The 20,553-nt window shown below is 37.3% G+C and overlaps 1 protein-coding gene across 20 annotated transcripts in view; it reads left to right on the plus strand.

The window, feature by feature from the left end:
• The first annotated feature begins 9,353 nt into the window (after nucleotides 1–9,353).
• LOC118265468 (polyhomeotic-proximal chromatin protein) overlaps nucleotides 9,354–20,553 on the plus strand; it is a 41,176-nt gene continuing 29,976 nt past the window's right edge. For 10 of the 20 annotated variants that reach the window (XM_035578359.2, XM_035578391.2, XM_035578408.2 and 7 more), the window contains exons 1-5: nucleotides 9,355–9,631; nucleotides 16,857–17,520; nucleotides 18,766–18,933; nucleotides 19,321–19,524; nucleotides 20,411–20,542. In XM_035578359.2, the coding sequence (XP_035434252.2) occupies nucleotides 9,597–9,631; nucleotides 16,857–17,520; nucleotides 18,766–18,933; nucleotides 19,321–19,524; nucleotides 20,411–20,542 (1,203 nt within the window). In that variant the 5' untranslated portion in view covers nucleotides 9,355–9,596. Of the gene's footprint in view, nucleotides 9,632–16,267; nucleotides 16,578–16,856; nucleotides 17,521–18,765; nucleotides 18,934–19,320; nucleotides 19,525–20,410; nucleotides 20,543–20,553 lie in introns of those variants that run through there. The other 10 variants (XM_035578449.2, XM_050704506.1, XM_050704507.1 and 7 more) reach the window with 5 other exon arrangements.

Below are 20,553 nucleotides of genomic sequence, written 5' to 3' on the forward strand. Positions count from 1 at the left end.
CCACTATCATGCCAGCCATATATCACAAGGAAACTTTTTATTAGGCTCTACGTTTTTTACCAAAGCTTTGGCTGAATATCGTCACGTACTACTCAGATAACAAATGACGTCTCGTATCAGTGTTTGTTTGCAATCAATATCAGTGATAGCGTGTAGTGTCCCGCTGTGTGTCAACTTACATTTATTAGGCAACTTTTACTCAATTAGTGTCCTTTATAATTATTCTTTGACGAAAACAGCTGTGTCGGTCGGGTTCAATGGCCGCTGGGCCTACACCCACGCGGTAGTGTGAGCGAAACAAATAATACAAAACTGCCTAAGAAGGGACGAGACAGTAGGAGAACATTGGAGGAGTGTAGATGAAACAAAAAATGTTGCGTTTGGTGCGGAATAACAATAAGTAACGTAGTAACACCGACTTGAGGAGGAAGTCGCGTTGTGCGTGATTGTGCCGCAAGTCGCAACGGCTTGGCGGGAACTACCGACACTGTACCGACACTGTGCGCCACTACACCGCTGGCAAATTAATTGTCATTCGACTTCGTATTCGTAACATTAAAATTACAAATATTTCGACTGGTTGCCTCTTACGTCGTGTGTTTATATACGTTTATACGTAGTACCTAGGTACATTATTGTACATTTATGATAAAGTTGTGTTGTATATTCAATGCTCTAGTTTCCGTCACAATTTCGGGAAATAATCATTGGGGCTAGGCACAGCGTGCAGTGGGGTGGATCAGCAGGGCAATGCCCGATTCCTATCGATTTCCCTCCCAATATATGTAGCTACGTTCTACATTATAATATTTGATGATTTAAAACGTTTGCTACTACATATATGCACATCTTTCCATAAAATAATTGTAGCTAGGCGGAACCGTGTTTACTTGACTTGTTTGTTCGTGGTAAGCAATCTCCTCATGTGTAATCAGATTTTTCACAGTTACCAGGATACTAAGCAGTAGTTATAAACAAGGTTGGCATGAAGTCTTCAGCCAAGTTATTAATAATCTTAAAAATGATTTTATTCTTACACTTTGGTACCTACTTTCGTGAGACATAGTAAATTAATTATTAATGTTTAAAAATAAAAATTAATATCAATATGAGCCTCTAGCATGGCTTGAAACTAGTCGAGTACCTCGTCAAACAATTACGTCAGTAAGCCGATAACATAATAATTAACCTACTAGTTTGTTCATTTGTAGCGCTCCGCACCTAAAGGACAAACAACGGAACCCTAATACTAATAAGAGTTTGCTGGCTACCTATCTGTCAGAAGGCTGAATTTCTCAAATTAAAATTTTCACAAATAATATTTAGTACCTAGGTATACCTAATTAGTAAAAAAAAGAAATCTGCGAAAACTATAAATGGCATCCTGGATTTTTAAGACAGATGCTCTCCTGTGTCATAGGTAAAAGATACGAGCTATAGAGTATAGATTAAAGATTTTAACTAACAAGGTATTATTCAGTTCCCAAAATAATCTAACGAACATTATTATGTAAAGCTCCATCGAAGAGACAAAGTTCATTATCGTCTGTTTAATGAAGACTACCTCGCACAGGTAGCTAACAGCAAGATATTTCCAATTTCCTTCACGAAGATCAGCTCCTTTGCCAGGCAGAGCTTTGTCACGGCTTAGTGCTTCATTATTAAACGTCATAACGCCATCAACAAGATTCTCAAAGGAAGCAACTTCATAGGAAAGTTCATTAGTTCGATCTTCAATATCGGACGACCCACGACCAATAAGAAGATTGTGGAAATTGCTGTCCTTTTGTTTACTTTAAAGTTCTTTGAAGATATTAATATTTTCTTTAATAGAAATTGTATTGCTTAAATGGGTAATAATGAATCCTTGGGTAATAATGCACCTTCATCTACAATCTTTGTAGTTTCGGTTCCGTCATGTGCTTGGCATGGAGCTTGCAAGTTCTTCTGTGTATTTGTATTAATGTTTTGTTATAATAAAATAAAATAAAAATTAGATGGCATTGAAATTGGACTCGCCCTAAAACTAGAGTTAGCCACAGAGACTAGCATCGGCGTCTTTTAATTAGGTACCAATTGATTATAATAGCCCTCTAAAGGCATTCATCGGTGAACATCCTCCAGCTGATATTTTTTACTGTCATTATAGTGAACTTCTCTCATATAGTCAAGAATTCAAAAATAAATGTTGAATATCAAAATTTTAGAAACTTCTTTTTTTATTACATAGCGTATCGTTTAGTTCAGGCTTGTTACCGGTATGAGTTACTGCTAAGCTGATGTGGTGTTAAAATAAATAGATTTTTATTTATAAATAATTGGTGATAAATGTATTACGGAGGGCAGATGTCCAGCCGCTGTTTTACATAAAGTGACATTTAGCCAAGTCTAGTACTTCGACATGTGTTCATGTTGATTCATCAGTTTCATTATAGGTACCTGGTAAAGGTGGAATATGTAGATGGGTACGTGGTGGAAATTGTTTCAAGCCCTCGTATGTAGATGAACCCCATAGTCCATCGACGGTTACTCGGACTCTACTTATAAAACAAATCAGTCTAAAAAAATCAAACCAACCATTTAGAAAATGCAACCATTACCATATTATCCTTATGTCCTTAAATAACCGCCGCTTCTGTTTATATTGCCAGGCAATTATTATTATTTTTTTTAGGGGGCAGATCGTCCTGTTGCTTCTCCCGCCATGGGCGAGGCGAGAGAGAGTGTCATACTCTTACTGACTAAAATCCACCTCGTTCCTACTCCTGATTTTCAAACAGGAGCCCCAGTAAACCCGCTAGATAGTCCGCAGCTCCGCATCAGCCCTACTGAGCCCCTGGAGCCTTAGTCTGCTATTACAAATGTGTCAGAATGGTCGATCACTGAGCAGTGCAAGAGGAACGCAGCTATGTAGGTTGTATAGCTCCGTCCCTCTTGCACTGCTCAGTGATCGACCATTCTGACACAATCGTAATAGCAGACTAAGGCCCCAGGTGTGGTGGTCTAATGGCTCTATGAGGCGCGTGCGGAACACGACGCGCCGTACTTCTGGTTCTGGTTCTGGTCAGGCGTCCGTACGTCCGCAGATCCGAGCTATATCTCCACGATATCCTCAAAATCTGCTGAATGGATTTTTTCCGTTTTCATCAGAGCAAAGCTATTGGTTATTTTAAATTTAGCTAATATCGGCACTAAGGTTCAAATTATCTTCAACATCTTATATAATGTTTTTGTTAACTTAAAAAACCAAACCTGTTATTGGTCATGAAGGGCGAATATTAAAGTTTTTACTCGAATAAAGTATTTGGTCGTGAATGAAGGCAACAGGTTATAAAAACGATTACAAAAACAGTCAACCTATTGTCGCGGACGCGGAGGACTATAATCATAACATCAAGTAATGCTCACTAACTACCAATAGCCACAAATGGTTTGGATAGGATAGTCCACACATATTACTTAACTACACCCAAAATTTTCCCTGGGCCGTTTGGGCTAAAAATGTTATTTTAGTGTATTCTAGTTTATTTTATATGTATTCAGAGTGTGGCGTAAATAGTGATCCACTTAGAACAATAATAACTACTTAAAAAAACTTATTTAACCCAAAGGAACCTGAGACATTTTTTTAGGTAGATAAGTAAACGCAGCTAGATCTGTGCAGAGAGCGGGTCGATCCCATTCATTTTATTCTGTCTTTCGTTCGACTTTTATTTTGCAACGCTCAAAAACTGCGCTTGTGATCGTTCAATAGTGGAGACGGTGTAGTTATCTACAGTCAAATGCATCCATAAAGTCGACTTCACCAACAAGATAAAAAATACCATTTTTTTTTTTTTACAAAACTTATATTTTCAATTGCTTTGACTGAGTTTGTTTCTCTGTGATTGCTTTGACTTTCTTTCAGTACAACGGGCCAGTGAAGAATTTAATAAAGCTCGAAAATGTAAGACACTGTCGCCTCACCTATGCTTCACACGTGTAAGGTCATAACTTTGCCGGTAAACTTTCCATTGTCTTTCTCCACCAAAACTGACAAGACTTAACAAACTGCACTAATATGTATTTTTGTTTTAATGGGTCTTCCTTTAATTGGTATCGCTTTGCCTGTTACCGCCCTGTATCTACTACATAAGGAATTCGTAAAGGGTTAAATTCTCATAACTAACAAAATATTTAGCTAAATTAGTCCAGCCGTTCACGGTCACTGGTCAGCGTCATGGGTTGGCCAAGGGAAATTGATATTTATTTTTACTTAGAGAAGATTGATAGACAAATTATTTGCCTACATTTACTTACTTCATAGTCAAAGAAATTTCTCGTCTTACCACAAGGCGTCACACAATAGAGTCTTCATATTAAATCTTTCATAAAGTTTTACATTTCTTGCGGGCTTTGAGCCTTTTTTAATGATTCTGTCTCGGGTCTCCTCTTGGCTCACCATTGAAAAGTCTTATTCTCTTTTTTCATAAAATTCCCATATTTTCTACGCTAGAAATAGTAAAAAATCGGCAAAGAACAACACGAACAAGGGAAAGAATACTATTTAAATATGTATTACAAAAATCTAATAATATGGAGCAACAAAATCACATCAGCGGTCAGTTGTATGGGAGCCCCTCTTTATTTGCTTTTACTTAGGGTACGAACCCTAAAAACTTTTTCAGCTTGTGGTAAAAGAAATTGTTAGATAGTCAGTGCCATACACCTAATTGTATCGAGTCTTCAAACCAAGAAATAGTCTTTCTTTGTATTGAATATTAATAATAGTAGGTAGTAGGTACCAACTTCTGCCTGCAATTAAAAGTCACTCACCTACAAATACCCACCTCCCCCTATTGTTGATTTCTCTAAAGACTTATTTGCGTGGTGGAGAACACAAGATGTTTACATGAGAATTATTTAATTTTCCCTGAATAAGTTTATGTTAAGTAATACCTTCAAATTGGTGGGGTGGTTAACAAAGAAGGGAGGGTGTTGGCGCCCTCGTGTAACGGCAATGCAAGCGGGACTCCTTGTAGAATTTCTAAGGCCGCCGCCCGCTCCTCGGCGTCGTTATTGCATAACGGAGAAACCTGTTTTTACGTAGGTAAATTTCCTCGAAGCCCTGGCAGCAAATAAAAAATAAAAATGTTTAGCGCTACGGTCCTCATTGATCCAGACTTGGTGTTCGATCTGGCAGATAAGGATGGAAAATGTGGTGCGAAACGACTAACGAGTGTCCGTTGGCAGATGGGCCATGGGACTGTAAGGAGCAATTCATTGTCGCATTTTACATACGTACTGTCTATTAATTATCTCTGCCAACTTTGTAACTGCGACTCTGCTTTTTTACATTACCTACTTAAGATGTTTTCGATCACTTTGAAAGCTATTTAACTTGTACACTTCTAGGTTTCTACGGTTTCAGATTCACAATAATGTATCTGTTAAAGTGCCTCCTGTATATTAACTTCACCAATAATCAAACTAGATATTCCTCTGAACAATTTTTATACATCGTATCACCCTTTTCGTATAATTCCCTTCCACTTGTTTTTGTTTGAAATGCTATAAAATCGTGACCTGCTTGTCAGAAATACAAATGTCATTACATCCTTGTTGTCTTACTTATTGATATTAATATTTATTTTATTCAGTAAGTAACAAGTTTAAGCGTCGTACAATGTTTCGGTACTTTAATATCAAGTCATTTAATGGAGTTACTTTATACACTATTTATTCGTTCGATTACAGTTTACTAAAGAAATTGTTGACCAAAATGACATTTAAGTGCACAAAATAATTGGTTGGTTACGTTGCAGCTGCAAGTACGTGCAGTAGTTAATGCCCCGAGTCATCATAAACTGAGACTACCTACCCAAGTACCCACCTGTAGGTGTCTACCTTCAATAAAACCTGTTTGTGTGAACGCCCTAATGTATCGTCCCGAGAAACTAATTTGTTAAACTACATACTACGAAGGTGATTGAGCGCCAAAAATATTACTTAAACGTGTGAACTTAAATTATAAGTTACTATAAGTACCGTACTATACCTAGCGTTAGTCCGTATATTGATGAAAGGTATTAATAAAAAAATATTCTATAAAATCTGGAATTATTGGGATATAGAAAAATAGTCCGAACAAAGAATTATCCCTATGAGACATGGATATGGATAACAGACAGGTAACCTGCAAATAGCGATAAGAGGGGAATTAAAAAAGTTTTTACGGAAATACTCGCATTTTGCGTTTATGACAGTATCGACAGGAGATTAGTTCACGGTTCGGTGTTCACGGAGATATTCACAGGACAGCTGAGCTTAGCATCTCTTCTTATTAAAAAGAGATACTTATTACGTTTATGGAAATTACCTTACAGTCAATTTCTTTCTTGATATCCCAGACTTTACCTATTAAGTTAAACTTGCAGACTCTTTAAGTTATTCAATTAATTTTCGACTTTAATTCAAAAGCGTAAAATCGAAAATGTGTTAAAAATGTAGATGGGAGCTTGAAGTGTTGTTGTCTGAACTCGTGCAATGAGGACACTTGTTTGTAAGTAGTTTTCAAGTGTAACAGGTTCTTGTTACGTTTGACGGGCTGTTACGTGGATCCAGAGATATTGGAGGCTGTTAAATCTTGATGTTTGGAGCACATTCTACCTATAGTGCCTATAGCCTATAGTGATTCCTATAGGCTCACTTACTACTATATTCAATAATCGATTTTTTATATCTTTGGATCGATTTTCATTTTTGACATAAACTCTATAGAACTTATGTCAAAACTCGATCTTAATGTAACGATTTTTGAAAATGTCCCTTAAAATATGAATTATTTCTCAAATTCTGATACCAAAACCCTGATTCGATAACTTTAAATACCATTTTCCTATCACTTACATACAATGTAACATTTTCCGAAAACCAGCTTCAACTAAAGTAAAAAAAATGGCACTGGTATCGCTACGTCGGTAGTGCTACATTTGGCGCGAAACCAGTCCGTTGTATTAGCACGTCAGCGAGCCCACAATGAAAATACCAATTTCGATAAAGTTCCGATTCGCCCCGTACCTAGCTTCCGAGGGGCGAAACAGCTGACTTATCTTGCTTCCTTTTCCCCCGTAGTATGACATGTGTGCCATGTGACATGTGCTATCTCGCTCGATACATCTGTTTGGTGCGTTCATTCATATTAATTTTGAATGTTATTTCGCTCCTTATTTTTGCTCTCCCTCGTTTCTGCTTATTAACCGATTCGTAATAACTATTGCAACCTAACCATGGCGAATATAAATAAAAAAAAAACTTGTCCCCTGGCTTGCCATGAACAACCGTTGGCAGAATCCCTATAACTCCCATCATACATACATATGTATACCATAGCTTACACTGCCGTTGCATTTGAAGAGGGTCCTGTAATTTATTATAGGGTCCAGGCGACGCCTTCTCCCTACACCCCTAGGTAGACATTTAATTCACAAATGCGGGTATATTTTTAGGCTTAAGTATTTTAGACTTTATTATTGTGAGCATTGAGTTTTGTATTACTTGAACCTCCTGTAGATGTCGGATTAAAACTATGGTATCTGCGGTTTCTAAGCTCCATCATGTCTTAATTATGAAATGTTTTTTTGGAATCAACCTTTTCTTAGGTAGGTTTGATTAGAACAGCTATCGTGACCAATAGCGTAAAGGTTAATTTGGTTTTAGATACTCATATTGTCAAATTCACTGAAAAATGGACTCTAGCCTCTTGCGCTTACAGTTTAAAATTGTTACAAGAAGTTTGGAGCTTCAAAAAAGTTGTAGTAAGTGGTTTATCCCAAAAAATTTAACTTTTATATCATGTTTTTGTTTTCGTCATAATATTATTTTGTCCATTAGTCAGCTGAGAATAACATGATTTTATTTAATTTATTTTTCCTGTTTTGCCTTTGTTCAGATCTCCATTCCACAGTAAAATTGTACTGTTATTAAAATTATTGCGATCGTGGTCCAACATTGTTTCTCTTCATTTTTGCATTTTTTGTCTGAATTGAAAAATATGTTTTATTGTTTTTACATTCTCATCATAGATGGCGTAAATGGGCCAAGACATTGAATCATAGATTACACCAGATGGCGTTGTCGGAGAGGAAATTAAGTATACATACTTACTAGAAGACTCAAAAAAATTTAACACATTTTTAATGTTTTCGAATGCACTCTATAGGATCCAATATTAACAATATAAAAGTACAAGATGCTGTTCATTTATGTAGGTATTTACGGAATTAAGAGCAGCTTCATTAATAACTTCATCTCGTTCTCGCAAAGTACGGATGAGCGAGAAGGGGACAACAATATTATTGGGCCGCCATTTCTAAAACCATTTTTATAATGCACGTGTAGTAGTGTCCATTTTTGACGTCCATAATGTTCCCATAAAAAGTGGTTTCCATAAAGTCTCACGATAATAAACTTATCAGACTAGAGAAAGGAATAATTTCTTGATTTTTTTGTCCACCAAGTCTCTCTTCTTCTTCTGTGTGGAATAGGTTCCGGTTGCTAAAATTAAAAACCAATTTACGACTTTAAAAAAAAATTGCAGTAGGTACTGCCGAAAAAAATTGGTTTGGATTTAGTTGCAAAAAAACTGTTGCTAGAGTAGTCTTACATGTAGGGATGTATTATATGTGGAAGCCGTGATTATAAGCTGTGGAGAAAGGGGCTCTGCACCCTAATGACGAGTGGGTGAGATTAGAACGTGGGGAAACCCTTGGGGTTGTTAACTGAAGCCCGACCATTATCCAGACGGCAGACGGTTTATATGTCTGTCTTCGTTTCACGACATAACAGGACAACGCTTACATAAATAATCAATGTGAACAATTACTTAAGTTCAAAAATACAAAAATAAACTTTTAACTTTGTAGCAAGTTTTTTATTACATCTGATGTTGAATACCAAACTGTAGGTCAACAAAGTAAACGGTTGGGGTCATCATAATTTAGTTACAACTGCTAAAGTTAGTAATTAACCACTACAACTTCGTAAAAAAACTACCGGTGAGAGGATAAAAAGGTGCGGTGCAACGACGACTTAATGTTTTACTTACTCTGTCTCGCTTCAAACAGGCGTGTTAGAAAGAGAAAGAAGTGGTAACAATAATAATAATCGCGCATACGCTAATTTCGTCCCTCGCGCCCTTTCGAGTCGTTCTTGGCAACCGGTTTTGTTTGTGGAACGGCCGTAAAACGGCTGGACCAATGAGGAGGCTCGGTGAGCAGCGGGCGTACCATTGGTGACGGGTGATAGAGAGCGTTGCAGCTTGGGGCTGAGCGGGGCAGCCACGGGCAGCGCGGGGCATGGGTGCGGCGCGCCGGTAGCGCGCGCATTACACAGCCGCAGTCGTGTTTCGCCATTCGAAAAGAAGGTTATTGTTACAATGACACGGGCACCGGACTATCGATAAAGTGTGTTTGTATGTCGTTTTCGTCGATAATAAGTGTTGTGTTTACTTTCACCCGTGCGAATGTCTCGATCCTCACCTTTTCGTTTGTTTTTTCTTTTAATCATTGCCGCATGGGACGGCGCTTACGTTTCAGTTAATCTTTTATTTTGAAACGATGGAACGTTGTTCTTATGGTTTTTACACCAAAAGGTATTTTTTGTTATTTATTTAATTTATGATTGCGATCTGTTGTGAGTGAGTGCGTCGCGTGTGGCTAAACATAGTGAGCTGATTTGCCCTAGGCATGGTTCGTCATCGTAGCGGAATGGAGTTGTATAAATTGAACCAATATCAGCGAACAAAGTTTACTCCGGCTCGGTCTACACAAGTGAAGGAGAAAGGGTGCCGTTCAGTGTTAATATGTTTCAATTAGCTATAGACTATTAATACAATCACTCAGCTATCTCACATTGTTTTGAAAATACATAACAATCTCAAGGCTTTGTTGTAAAACTGTCGGAGAAGCTTCGTGGTTATTATTATTGCAACGCTTCGGGGAAAAGCCGACATTGTGAGGCTCTCGCACTCGAGGGTCGACAGCCGAGGGGAGGGAGGGCGCCGTCTGTCTGCACACATGCAGAACCGGTTCGCGCTCTGACTCCCCTAGTGGGCTTTTATGGTCTCTTTCTTTTATCATGCCACACGCGTTCGCATAACGCTCTCTCGCTCGCACGTTTTCATTATTTTTTGCTTCCCCTTGTGAAATAATACCAGACGGACCGTTTTTATTTAGGTGTCTGTCCCTAAATAGGTGTATAGCTTAATGCCTCTGACAGTGATGGTAAGTAACACGAAAACACGTGGCATGGCTCACTTGTCAATAACAACACTAATATTGCACTTTGTGGAATTGTGACACATAGTATTTTGGATTTGTTTTATTTGTTTGATACATACTGTAGACTAATCCAGTGACTTGCAAGACAGTTTTATGTGACTTGACTACGCTATACCAAAGTTTGCACACATAACGTTACCTAAGTTGAGTTTTCTAGAGAAAACAATACTCACATTAAAAACCATCACATTCTATAGCTTCGACGCCTCAGATCACAAGAACTTATTCAATGATTCAAATTCTATCAACCAGACACTGTATAAAACTAGAAAGAAACTTTTAATATGTTTAATATCAGGATAAAGTTCCACAAAAATACATGCTACAACCGACTTCGAATTGTAAAAAGTGATCAGTCAGACCAACCAACTTACAACTCCTCAGAAAGTTGGAACATATCAAACTAGTAAGATTTTAATTAATCGATACCTAAATCACAAATTTCCTATTTCCTCTTAACACCAAAAATCCACTCATATTATCTAAAAGCACCTAAGCAGACTTTTTGTAATAAAGAACAATAAGTTTTGTTATATGGGAATGGGAACCGAATCCAAAATAATAGAACTCCACAATTGTCAATAGACCCTACATTTTAGTTTTTACCCTGAGAGTTGCGTACTGTACATGGGTCCTTCACAAAGCATTGTAGTCCCACTACGCACAAAATGGCGCGTACGAACCCCTTTCAAAAGTTTCGCTCGTTGCCACCAAAAGAACGAAAATGCAACAAGTAGTTATGAGCTCTGTCATAACGTATAGCGCTATCAATAGTTCATATATTTTAGGAAAGCTCATAGACTAGTTGAACGATTGCTCTGACTGTACTTTAAGTTTACGGTTGACCTACCTTTCTTTCTTATACCCGTTATCTTAGTTTATGGAGCTAATCCACTGTTGTGTGGATTACATTAATGATGATACTGATAATAGTTATATTATCAAAAATTCTTGTACCATGATAGGTACTTGAATACTGTAGTTATTTCGCGTTCTTTTTTTTTAACACACTCCATGGAAAGATTTTTTCAAGAATTTGTTCATTATTAGTATTTCATATTTCTTCTTTTGACTCATCTAAATGGAATAAAGGTACCTACTAGGATAGAGTCGTTGCGTAGGCTTAGTCAGTTACAGCTAAATGTAAATTATCCTTGTAGAATATATAATTGATCGCTAAAATCAAATACGTCATGGTAAGGCTCCTAGGCAAATTCTTTACGAGTTTCTCACGGCCCACCTGTATCCAGAACGATTACTCGTATTGCCAACGAGTTACGTGAAATGAAATTACGTACAATTGATGTAACCAAAGTTCAAGACATTAAGATTGATACTTATATGAAGCCTGTGATATCAGACGGAGAGTTCATGGAATTTGAATTCAATCACTCGCATTAGTGGCCAAAGAAAGTAGATGTTGAGCGTGTAGCGCTCATATCACACAGTTCACGGCTTCTAACTAACAATACGAGTTCTTTCCAAACCCAAAAAGAACTGGCGACAATTGAAATTTAATTAATCCGTAATTACTGCCCGGGGGCCTCACAAATTGGTATTTCTAGTCTGTCACCCAATCATTTCATTAACTTAATAATTGCCACTAAATTGATATCAGATCTTATAGTAATAGTGTGAAACAAGTTTCTCGGCGATCGATCATGATGTGATTATTAAACGAACATGACAGTAAAGGACATTTAAGTAGTAACTAGCTTTATTGACAGTCGTGAACTTCTTAGTTAAGTTGACTTTTGAAATAATACCATAAAAATCTTAAGTTTTAAATAAAACGTCGACGAAGAAATGCGTTTAGGAAATTAACTAGCGAAACTGAACTATTCTAGTAAAAACTATCTGCAAATGTTATCGCTAAACAAGTATTTGCTGTAACTATTTAGTAGTTGTCTTTTGTTCAGGTCAGACTCGGCGGAGTGCAATTGATAGGATTCAACTGCTGGTCAATGCAATGTCTAAATTAAAAGTGACAGAGTATCGCCCACAATTTGCAATAATCCAATTTCTTCACTTGACTCTTGCATCTTTATAAGGATATCATCAACTCAAGATGCTGTTTGACTTATCAATTTCAATTCAAAGATGTCAATAATTTTGTCCCTACTGTAATAACTATGTGGGACTGGATTTTAACTTGATAATTATCGAGTTGCGTTCTTTTGATTTGTATTTTCAAAATTAATCTAATATTATTGTCATCAGTAATCCAGATTTATGCTTTAATGTAACTCAAAGATAAAGTTATTTCTGGTAGGTACAATCGATCAATTGAACAATAAATGATGGATATAGTGGATTTGGCCACGATCTGTGCTTGACTGACGAGGTTTTATCCAACAAACGCCTAACTAAAATATGTTTTATTTCCAACCGGATAATTTGCGACCGTTTGCAAGTTTATGGGTTTATGTGAAGTTGTACCAGTGAACAGTACCTACTTCAAAAAGTTTTCTATTTCTTAAATAACAACAGAGTTCTGTGAAAGGAACTTGTAAGTTCTTAAAAAGTAACTTTGACAATGGAAACAAAACGTGAAAGGTACTTGTTTCCTTATCTTTTTATCCTACTGTCCGGGAACACCAAACAAAATATTTACCAGCGAAATAATGAAGTTGTAATAACTTTTACGCGGGCGCGCTAAAGGTTCAGAACTCTTTTTCTCAGAAAGTTAAACAATATGTGCTCTTTTAAGAGCACGAATATCCTTCAAACACAGCTGGCACGGCTTGAACCTACCTACTTCCTGTTCTGTTTATAAAAAACTTATCGGCTTATTAATCTTGGGCTCTGAACTATATCCAAAAATTGCGTTCCTATTAACGAATAGCTAATGCAATTGGTAGAGATGTACTTTTATCATTAGTTTTATGCTACGCATAGATCCAATGAAACTTAATGGATGTTCGATTTGATCAAAAGAAATTGACAAATCAGACTGTAGTTAATAGTCTTATTGATTGTTTATGAATGGTCGTAGTATAGCCAATGTATGATAATAATATCGAATATATTTTAGTTGAAGCTGTGGCAAGCTATGCGTGGGTTGAGGATATTAATAAGTACTTTTGAATGCCAAACAATGTTTTTGCATGACTTTGCATTGACTTTTTGTCGTTATCATTATCACCAGCACACACACCTTTGGCACTCCTCTTTGCCAACTATATTGTGGTTTCAACAAGAAAGAAACCGGTAATAGTGAACTACGAAGTTACCTAGTCTTAATTACTGAAAGGTACCAGTATATTATACAAAGATACAGCTTTATATTATATAAAAAAAATGAGTTGCACCATTATCAATTTTATTGAAACTTGGCTGACATTTGACAAGACTTTTACTTACGAAAATAGTTAATAAAGCTAATTCCGTAGAATTCCGTAATTCCGAAGAGCATATAGGTACAGGATTTTGGTCTCTCAATAATTTCTGCATCAGCAGTTGTAATTTACTTCAATTACCTAATTACGATTCTTAAAACACACATCCTTGCAATTCGTAAAAGAAATTTCTGTATATTCTGGCTAGGGTACGCATTTTTAGCTAAAAAGTTGGTAATTCGTAATTAATTGAACTAGATCTGTGTTGCTAAGCGGAGCTCGTGGCGGAGTAATATTTTGGTCAAGGTAGCGAGCTTTACGGAACGGTCGTTCTGACTTAAATCATTAACGTTAGCCGCAGTCGGTCCATGGACGGATGGCGGCTCGACGCGGCGTAAACCCGTCGGGTCCCAGTTATTAAGCCGTTACAAAAACAATTGTTATCAACAATTTTGGATTGCTCTTGTGAATTACAAGTACTGCGGTGCTTGTAATTGTTCACGGTGTTTAGAACATGTTTGTATTATAACACTTAATTAAAAAAGTCTTTGGTAGGGATCGGAAGACGAACGGAAATGAGAGGAACTTCAACATAAGTATTTTAAAGATGTGGTGTGTAAGCTTAACCTTAAGCTAACACCAATAGTACAGTAGAAGAGTAGTTTGACTAACGCTTAACAGTTAACTAGTTAACACATCTTCGCGTTAACGTTTAATGGAGTTATGTTGAAAAAGATACGTTTATATAGATGAGTTGACTGCTCGGTTGACGCGATGGAGGGTAACACGGATGGGGTGTCAAACCGAATTGGGTCCCGACTATGGACCTGATTTGGACCTACCGTGGGCTCGACTTCAGCATTCTCAATTTTTTTGATAATCTAAAAGTGAAATCACTTTCCAAACTTAAGGATTGGAGAAAATTAGGTATATCAACAGCTTTTAATTGGCCACTGCTGAACAAACTCTCACACGGAGATGGTTTCAAAAGTTTTAACCACGCTTGCTCAATGCGATTTACCGATTTCAAACTTATTAGAAATGATAAGCCATATTTCCATACAATGTTTTCCTTCACCGTTTGTCAGTGATGTCTAAATAGTCTTAGAAAGTTTATATACCTCGGAAAAAGACAGAAAGGATTGTGGATAACCCAATGTAAAAATGAAGCCTTGTTATTCTATTCCTGACTGATAAATAGTTGATCTATGCCGAAGCTCGTTAGAAAAATAATTTTCTACTTAAAATAATACGAACTAATAATGATATAGGCACTGGTGAAGAATACTTGAGCACATTCTAAGCAGTGACTTGTAAAACTGCCACACAGATACCAACGTACCTACCCCGTAATAACACACGTAATAACCATGAAAAATCATAAAATATTTTAGCGGTGTGCCAAGGGTACCTAGCATGGGCTGAGCACCGCCGTGTCCTTAGGGATGTGATTGGCGACGGTGACCTCTCGCGTCCGGCTTTGGTTCAGGCCATGATGCGGAGCGAGAGGGAATGGGACGCCGTCTCCTCCTTCTGCGAAGCAGTCATGCTAGCTAAGGAGGAGGCGGAGCGCGTGAGGGAACGATCCTCCTCACGCCCCAGCCGCCGCAGAAGACACTACCGGGCGTCGGGGATCGCGTGACGATCTCCGGCCACCAATTATCAATGATTTCTGGGTATGCGGACGGCGAGCAAGGGTAGCTCGCCGCCCGACCAGAACCAGACCCGTGTGTACGGCGCGTCGCGTTCCGCGCGCGCCTCAAAGAGCCAGACCACCACAGATGGGGCCCAGTAGGGCTGATGCCTGATCCGGAGCTGCGGACAACGTAAAAGGTTACCGGGGCTCCGGCTCAAAGCAGGAGAAGGAACGGGGTGGATTTTTAGTCAGTAAGAGTCTGACATTCCCTCTCTCCTCGCCCAGGGCGGGAGAAGTTATTGGATGATTTTCCCCCCATGAAAAAAAAAAAAAAAAAAAAATAGGTACCTAGCAATTCTCAAGCCTAATTTATAATTTGAAATAGCGTTTGATTTACGAAATTGCGATAATGATCTTCATATTAAACGTTTGGCAAAATACATTTTAATAAGGTAGTGATAATTGTTTTAACTTGATCAACGGTTATATCTTACCTTACCGTTACTATCATAGCGATGTGTGTATGAAATGAAAAATATTTCTTAATTTATTGAAGCAAAAATAACTCAATTTTAAATATAAATTTAAAATATTGCATAAAATCGGCGATCACTACCTACTTCAGATTTAGTTTTACATATTATAAATTAAATCATTCACACTGTCGCGTCCACGAAACCGGGAGTACTGAGCACGGGTACCTACGATAACTAGTTCCCGCTTGATAATAGGTAACTGGAATAAAGATAAAGCAAAAATACGACGTTCACATAATGAACATTCTGTTAACTTTATTTTATTCAATTCTAAAATCTAAACGAGTTAGGACAACTTTTCCTATTGTTTATTTTTTTTGTCAGTAATATTAAAGTTTTATAGTACTGGCAACTTTATTGCACCGTCAGTGTCATTGTCACGTATAGTTTATGTCACTGTCATCATCATATTACACCCTTTCATTTCATTTGTCATTTTTGTGTGATAATTTGTTTTGACTTTGTGTTGTCCAAGTATTTAGATAATTTGGTTAATAAAATCAATTTTTCTATTTTAATTCAAAGTGTAATTTCTGTTAATGCTGTACAATATATGGTTAATTAACTTCTAGATTAAATTGAATCTTCACGAAGGAATAACACGTGTGAATAGTTGAATATTCATGTTTATCGTAATAAAACATCAGTGTACCTTCCTATACTGTTAAATTGAAGATAACTAATACTTCAGATATATTTACTGTTGTGTTATCAGAATCGTTCTAAATTAAATGTCTCAACTGTTCAGGTATTACTGTAAACTTTGGTAAACTTTATTTATAGTTATCGTCAGAACTGTAGTTACTAACTTACAAATGATTTACATAAATTTTGTACAAACAATAGTACGAGTTCATTATTCTTGTCAATTTGTGTTACGTTATTGTGTTCTCATGATACTATCTGGAATCTGTGTGTGACCATATTTAAACTGGTTATTTGTATGTTAACTATACTGCTAACATCACATAATATTGTGATTGCGTGACTGTAGTACATGTTTCAAATTGTGTATTCTTTTTTTTAGGTCTGAAATCCTAGAAAACTTAAAGAAAAAGGATCAGGAGAAAGAACCACAAATCTCTAATTACCAACAACAGCTTGTTAAACCAGTTGACAAGCCCCTACATTCTGGTGAAGTATCAAATGCCAATGTTCCGGTAACACAGCATGTCCCTGCTCAGCAATTGTTGTCCCCAACTCACACCTTGGGCCAGTCTGTGCAAGCAAAAGAAGACCCTAAAGACAAATCAATAAAGGTTGCAAATTCAACAACAATAACTTTAATAGAAAACGGAAATCTTAACGGAGATAAGGACAAAGACAATACCTATAAAAATTACTTCACATTAGAGCCCAAAAATGAAAAGAAAGATGATTGTAATAAGAATAGTATTACAATAACCAAGACTGCCTTGAAGCAGTCGCCTGGTAGTAGTCAAGGAGATAAGAAGGGTCAAATCAAGCCTGCTAAAAGGCCCCTTCAGTACTTGGAGACACTTGCTGAGAAGGCTGGTATAACTTTTGAGGATAAATACGAGGCTGCTAATACTTTATTGGCTCTAGACAAGCAGAACTCCACCAATAGGAGACTTCCTGACTTAAAGCCACCTAAGTCAGAACCTGATAACCACAATCAGCAGGAGGAGTACAGATATAGGAATCAAAAAGAGGAAGATGACAAGTTACAGGTAACATTGTATCTTATGTCTATACTATACTTTCCTTACATAGGGGAAGTCAGCTCAAAGCGGCCACCTTAACTTTGATCTTAAAAAAAAGCCATTGAACGAAAGATTTTTAAAGAGAATTTTATACTAGCTAATCGAGAATTTATCGAATTTTTGTAATGGCCAATTGAAATTTGCGTAAGTTGAATAATAATCATATGATTTGCAGATTACGAAAACTTGTCATAAAACCGCTTTGCCCGAGTGGTCGCCCAAAGCGGCCACGGGGGTAAGGGCAACGTGGCCACCCCATAAGTTTTCAAGCAATGAATTGTTTTTTGTTGGAAAATACCGTGATTGACAAAATAAAAATGCAAAATCAAAAATCAACACATATAATTCACATAAAAAAAATCAACAACATTTTACTTATTTTAATCACAGTCAGTCATAAAAGTAATTTATAAAAATCGATATACTTGGGATTTGTTGAAGCCTCGAGCTCTGGCTATGAATGTGGGTTCTGGTTGTCGCAAGGTCTAATTAGGATGACGCATGATGAAGCCTTTATAAAAATCGTGTCCAGCCGTTTCATTTTTAAAAGGATGTGGAATATGGTTTGATTCAGCATATTGAAACACAAGCTGCAAAAAATCTTCCTTTGTGAGGCCAAAAAAGAGGTTGTCCATATGAAAAAAGTACTCTAAGACGCCTTCTTCCTGTTGTGGTGTAAACAAAATAAATAAGAATTATATCTATGCAGCGATAATATGAAAGTAAGGGCAAAGCGGTCAGTTGACCGCTTTGCCCGAGCCGCTTTGCCTTTTTCAACCATTTTATTAAAAAAAATATTTTCACTCACATTATTAACTATATTTCGAAGCAAATACCACACAAAAAAGGCAAAATAGATAAGTAACGTTAAACGTGCAATAAAAGCATTTTAATATAAATAGTTTTGACCAAAACAGGTTGAACTTACCTCGTATTATTTTAACAAAACGCACAAAAAAATATTTGTCGTTACTAGAACCACGGGTTCATTCTCACCGCTTGAAAATGAGTGACTGGCGCGGGGCGGGAGTTTGGTTATACGTACAGAAAGGCAACGTTGCGCTATCATTTCAAATAACCGAAAAATTAAGAGTGGCCGCTTTGCCTCCTATGGCCGCTTTGAGCTGACTTCCCCTACATACTTTCATCTGAATTTATTTGCCTAATAATATTTATTCTTCTTAGTTTTGATAATGTTGTTGGTTTGTCTAGATCCAGCAGCAAATAATCCAGCAGCAGCAACAACAGCAGCTGCAACAGTTGCAACACCAGCAGCTGCAGCAGTTACAGCAACAGCAGGCTTTGCAGCAAGCATTGCAGCGGCAACAGCAGCAAGCTATCCAACAGCATATCAAAAATCAACACGATCAACAAGAATTGGTAAGTAGTAACTCACAAATTTTTTTATTTTTGTTGTATAATAATGGTAACTCATGTAAATTCGAGCACATATAAAACAATTTTTTTATTAAATGTATAAATTCATTTGTTAAAGTAATCCGGTATGTCCAATATAAAAACAAATCCAGTGACACACAGTAGATGTTTGAACAAAATGAGAGTATTTATTATAAAAATGTAGCCAGTTTATAAAATACACTTTGAACATGTGTTGCTTTATTTTTATATTACTAGGAAGTGTAATTACAATTAACAATCATATTCTTGGTACTGGCACTGCGGTTCAATGTGATAATGCATACTGCCTGCATTAGTCACTGATTGCTAAAATAAATGTATGTAATTCTGAAAACTTTGTCCCCTTAGCTGCAAAAGCAATTCCAACAACAACAACAACAGCATCAGCAGCAGCAGCAGCAGCAGCAACAACAACAACAGCAGCAACAGCAGCAGCAGCAACAGCAGCAACAACAACAGCAGCAGCAACAGCAGCAGCAACAGTCGCAACAAAAGCCTGAGTTGTTGCAAGTGACTCAGCAAGGAGACCAGCCGCAACAAAAGTATTTGCAGGTATTTAAATGTAGCATAGAGGACATTTATCAACTTTCAACCCCCGCATTACCTCATCAACTACCCATCAAGCTAAAAGATCATTAATGCTATTTGTAACACGCGACGCCGACGATATTCTACGACAACGTATACCTAAGTCATTCTAGGTCGCAGCACTTGACTGCCTAACATTATTTATGTAAAGGCAACCCCTTTGAACGGCTTCGACTGTCGCTGTTACTGTTTGTTATGCAGCCACGCTCTAAACTCGTACATAATATGTAATGTTTCCTTTTCACGTTCATACATAGATAATTTATCGATGCCTATCTCTTACAGGTATTATAGGTCGGATTGTTACGTTATCATATATTTATCTGACAATGTCAGTCATCATCTAATGTATAGCGCGGTATTTGATAGTCTTCTCGTTACCATGTATACGCTATCGAGTCACTGGAATCCTAGGGACAAGAGAAAACTAGTTTTTATTCGAACAGGTCTCATCAACATCATTCCACAGGCTGAATCTAACCCATCGCTAAGTTTAGGCAACCCTTGCTTACGCCATTTTCATCGGTCCTGTGCTAATATCATCCGCAATTATTATTGTAAGTTCTCATATATTACGCTTACTCATGTTGCAACAGAGTCCTGCCAGTTAGATCGACTGCTAAGCATTTTTTTTGTATCTGGACTCAAAGATTAGATACTTATAAAGGCGCACCTCGCTAGTTACGTTAAATACGTCGAGGAGACAAAAGGAAAGCTACCACGGCTAAGACTACCGTACTCGCATCAATGTACTTATATTCTGTATCACGTCATAGTTTACACTATTCAAAGCCATGAATACACGCGAACCGGACTGCATCCCTATGAGTGTGTTTGTTTTTGGTATTAGCCGGTGCACACCCAGTTCAACTTACCGGGCATTGGCGAGATCAACCTCAGCTTTTTGGCGTCACCGCAAAGTAACGTCAATCTACTCTTTGACAAGAACCAGAAGACAATGAGCGGAGATATCAAACAACAAGTAAGTCAATA

The sequence above is a fragment of the Spodoptera frugiperda genome, chromosome 25 (genome assembly GCF_023101765.2).
Source record: "Spodoptera frugiperda isolate SF20-4 chromosome 25, AGI-APGP_CSIRO_Sfru_2.0, whole genome shotgun sequence".
NCBI classification, from domain to species: domain Eukaryota; kingdom Metazoa; phylum Arthropoda; class Insecta; order Lepidoptera; family Noctuidae; genus Spodoptera; species Spodoptera frugiperda.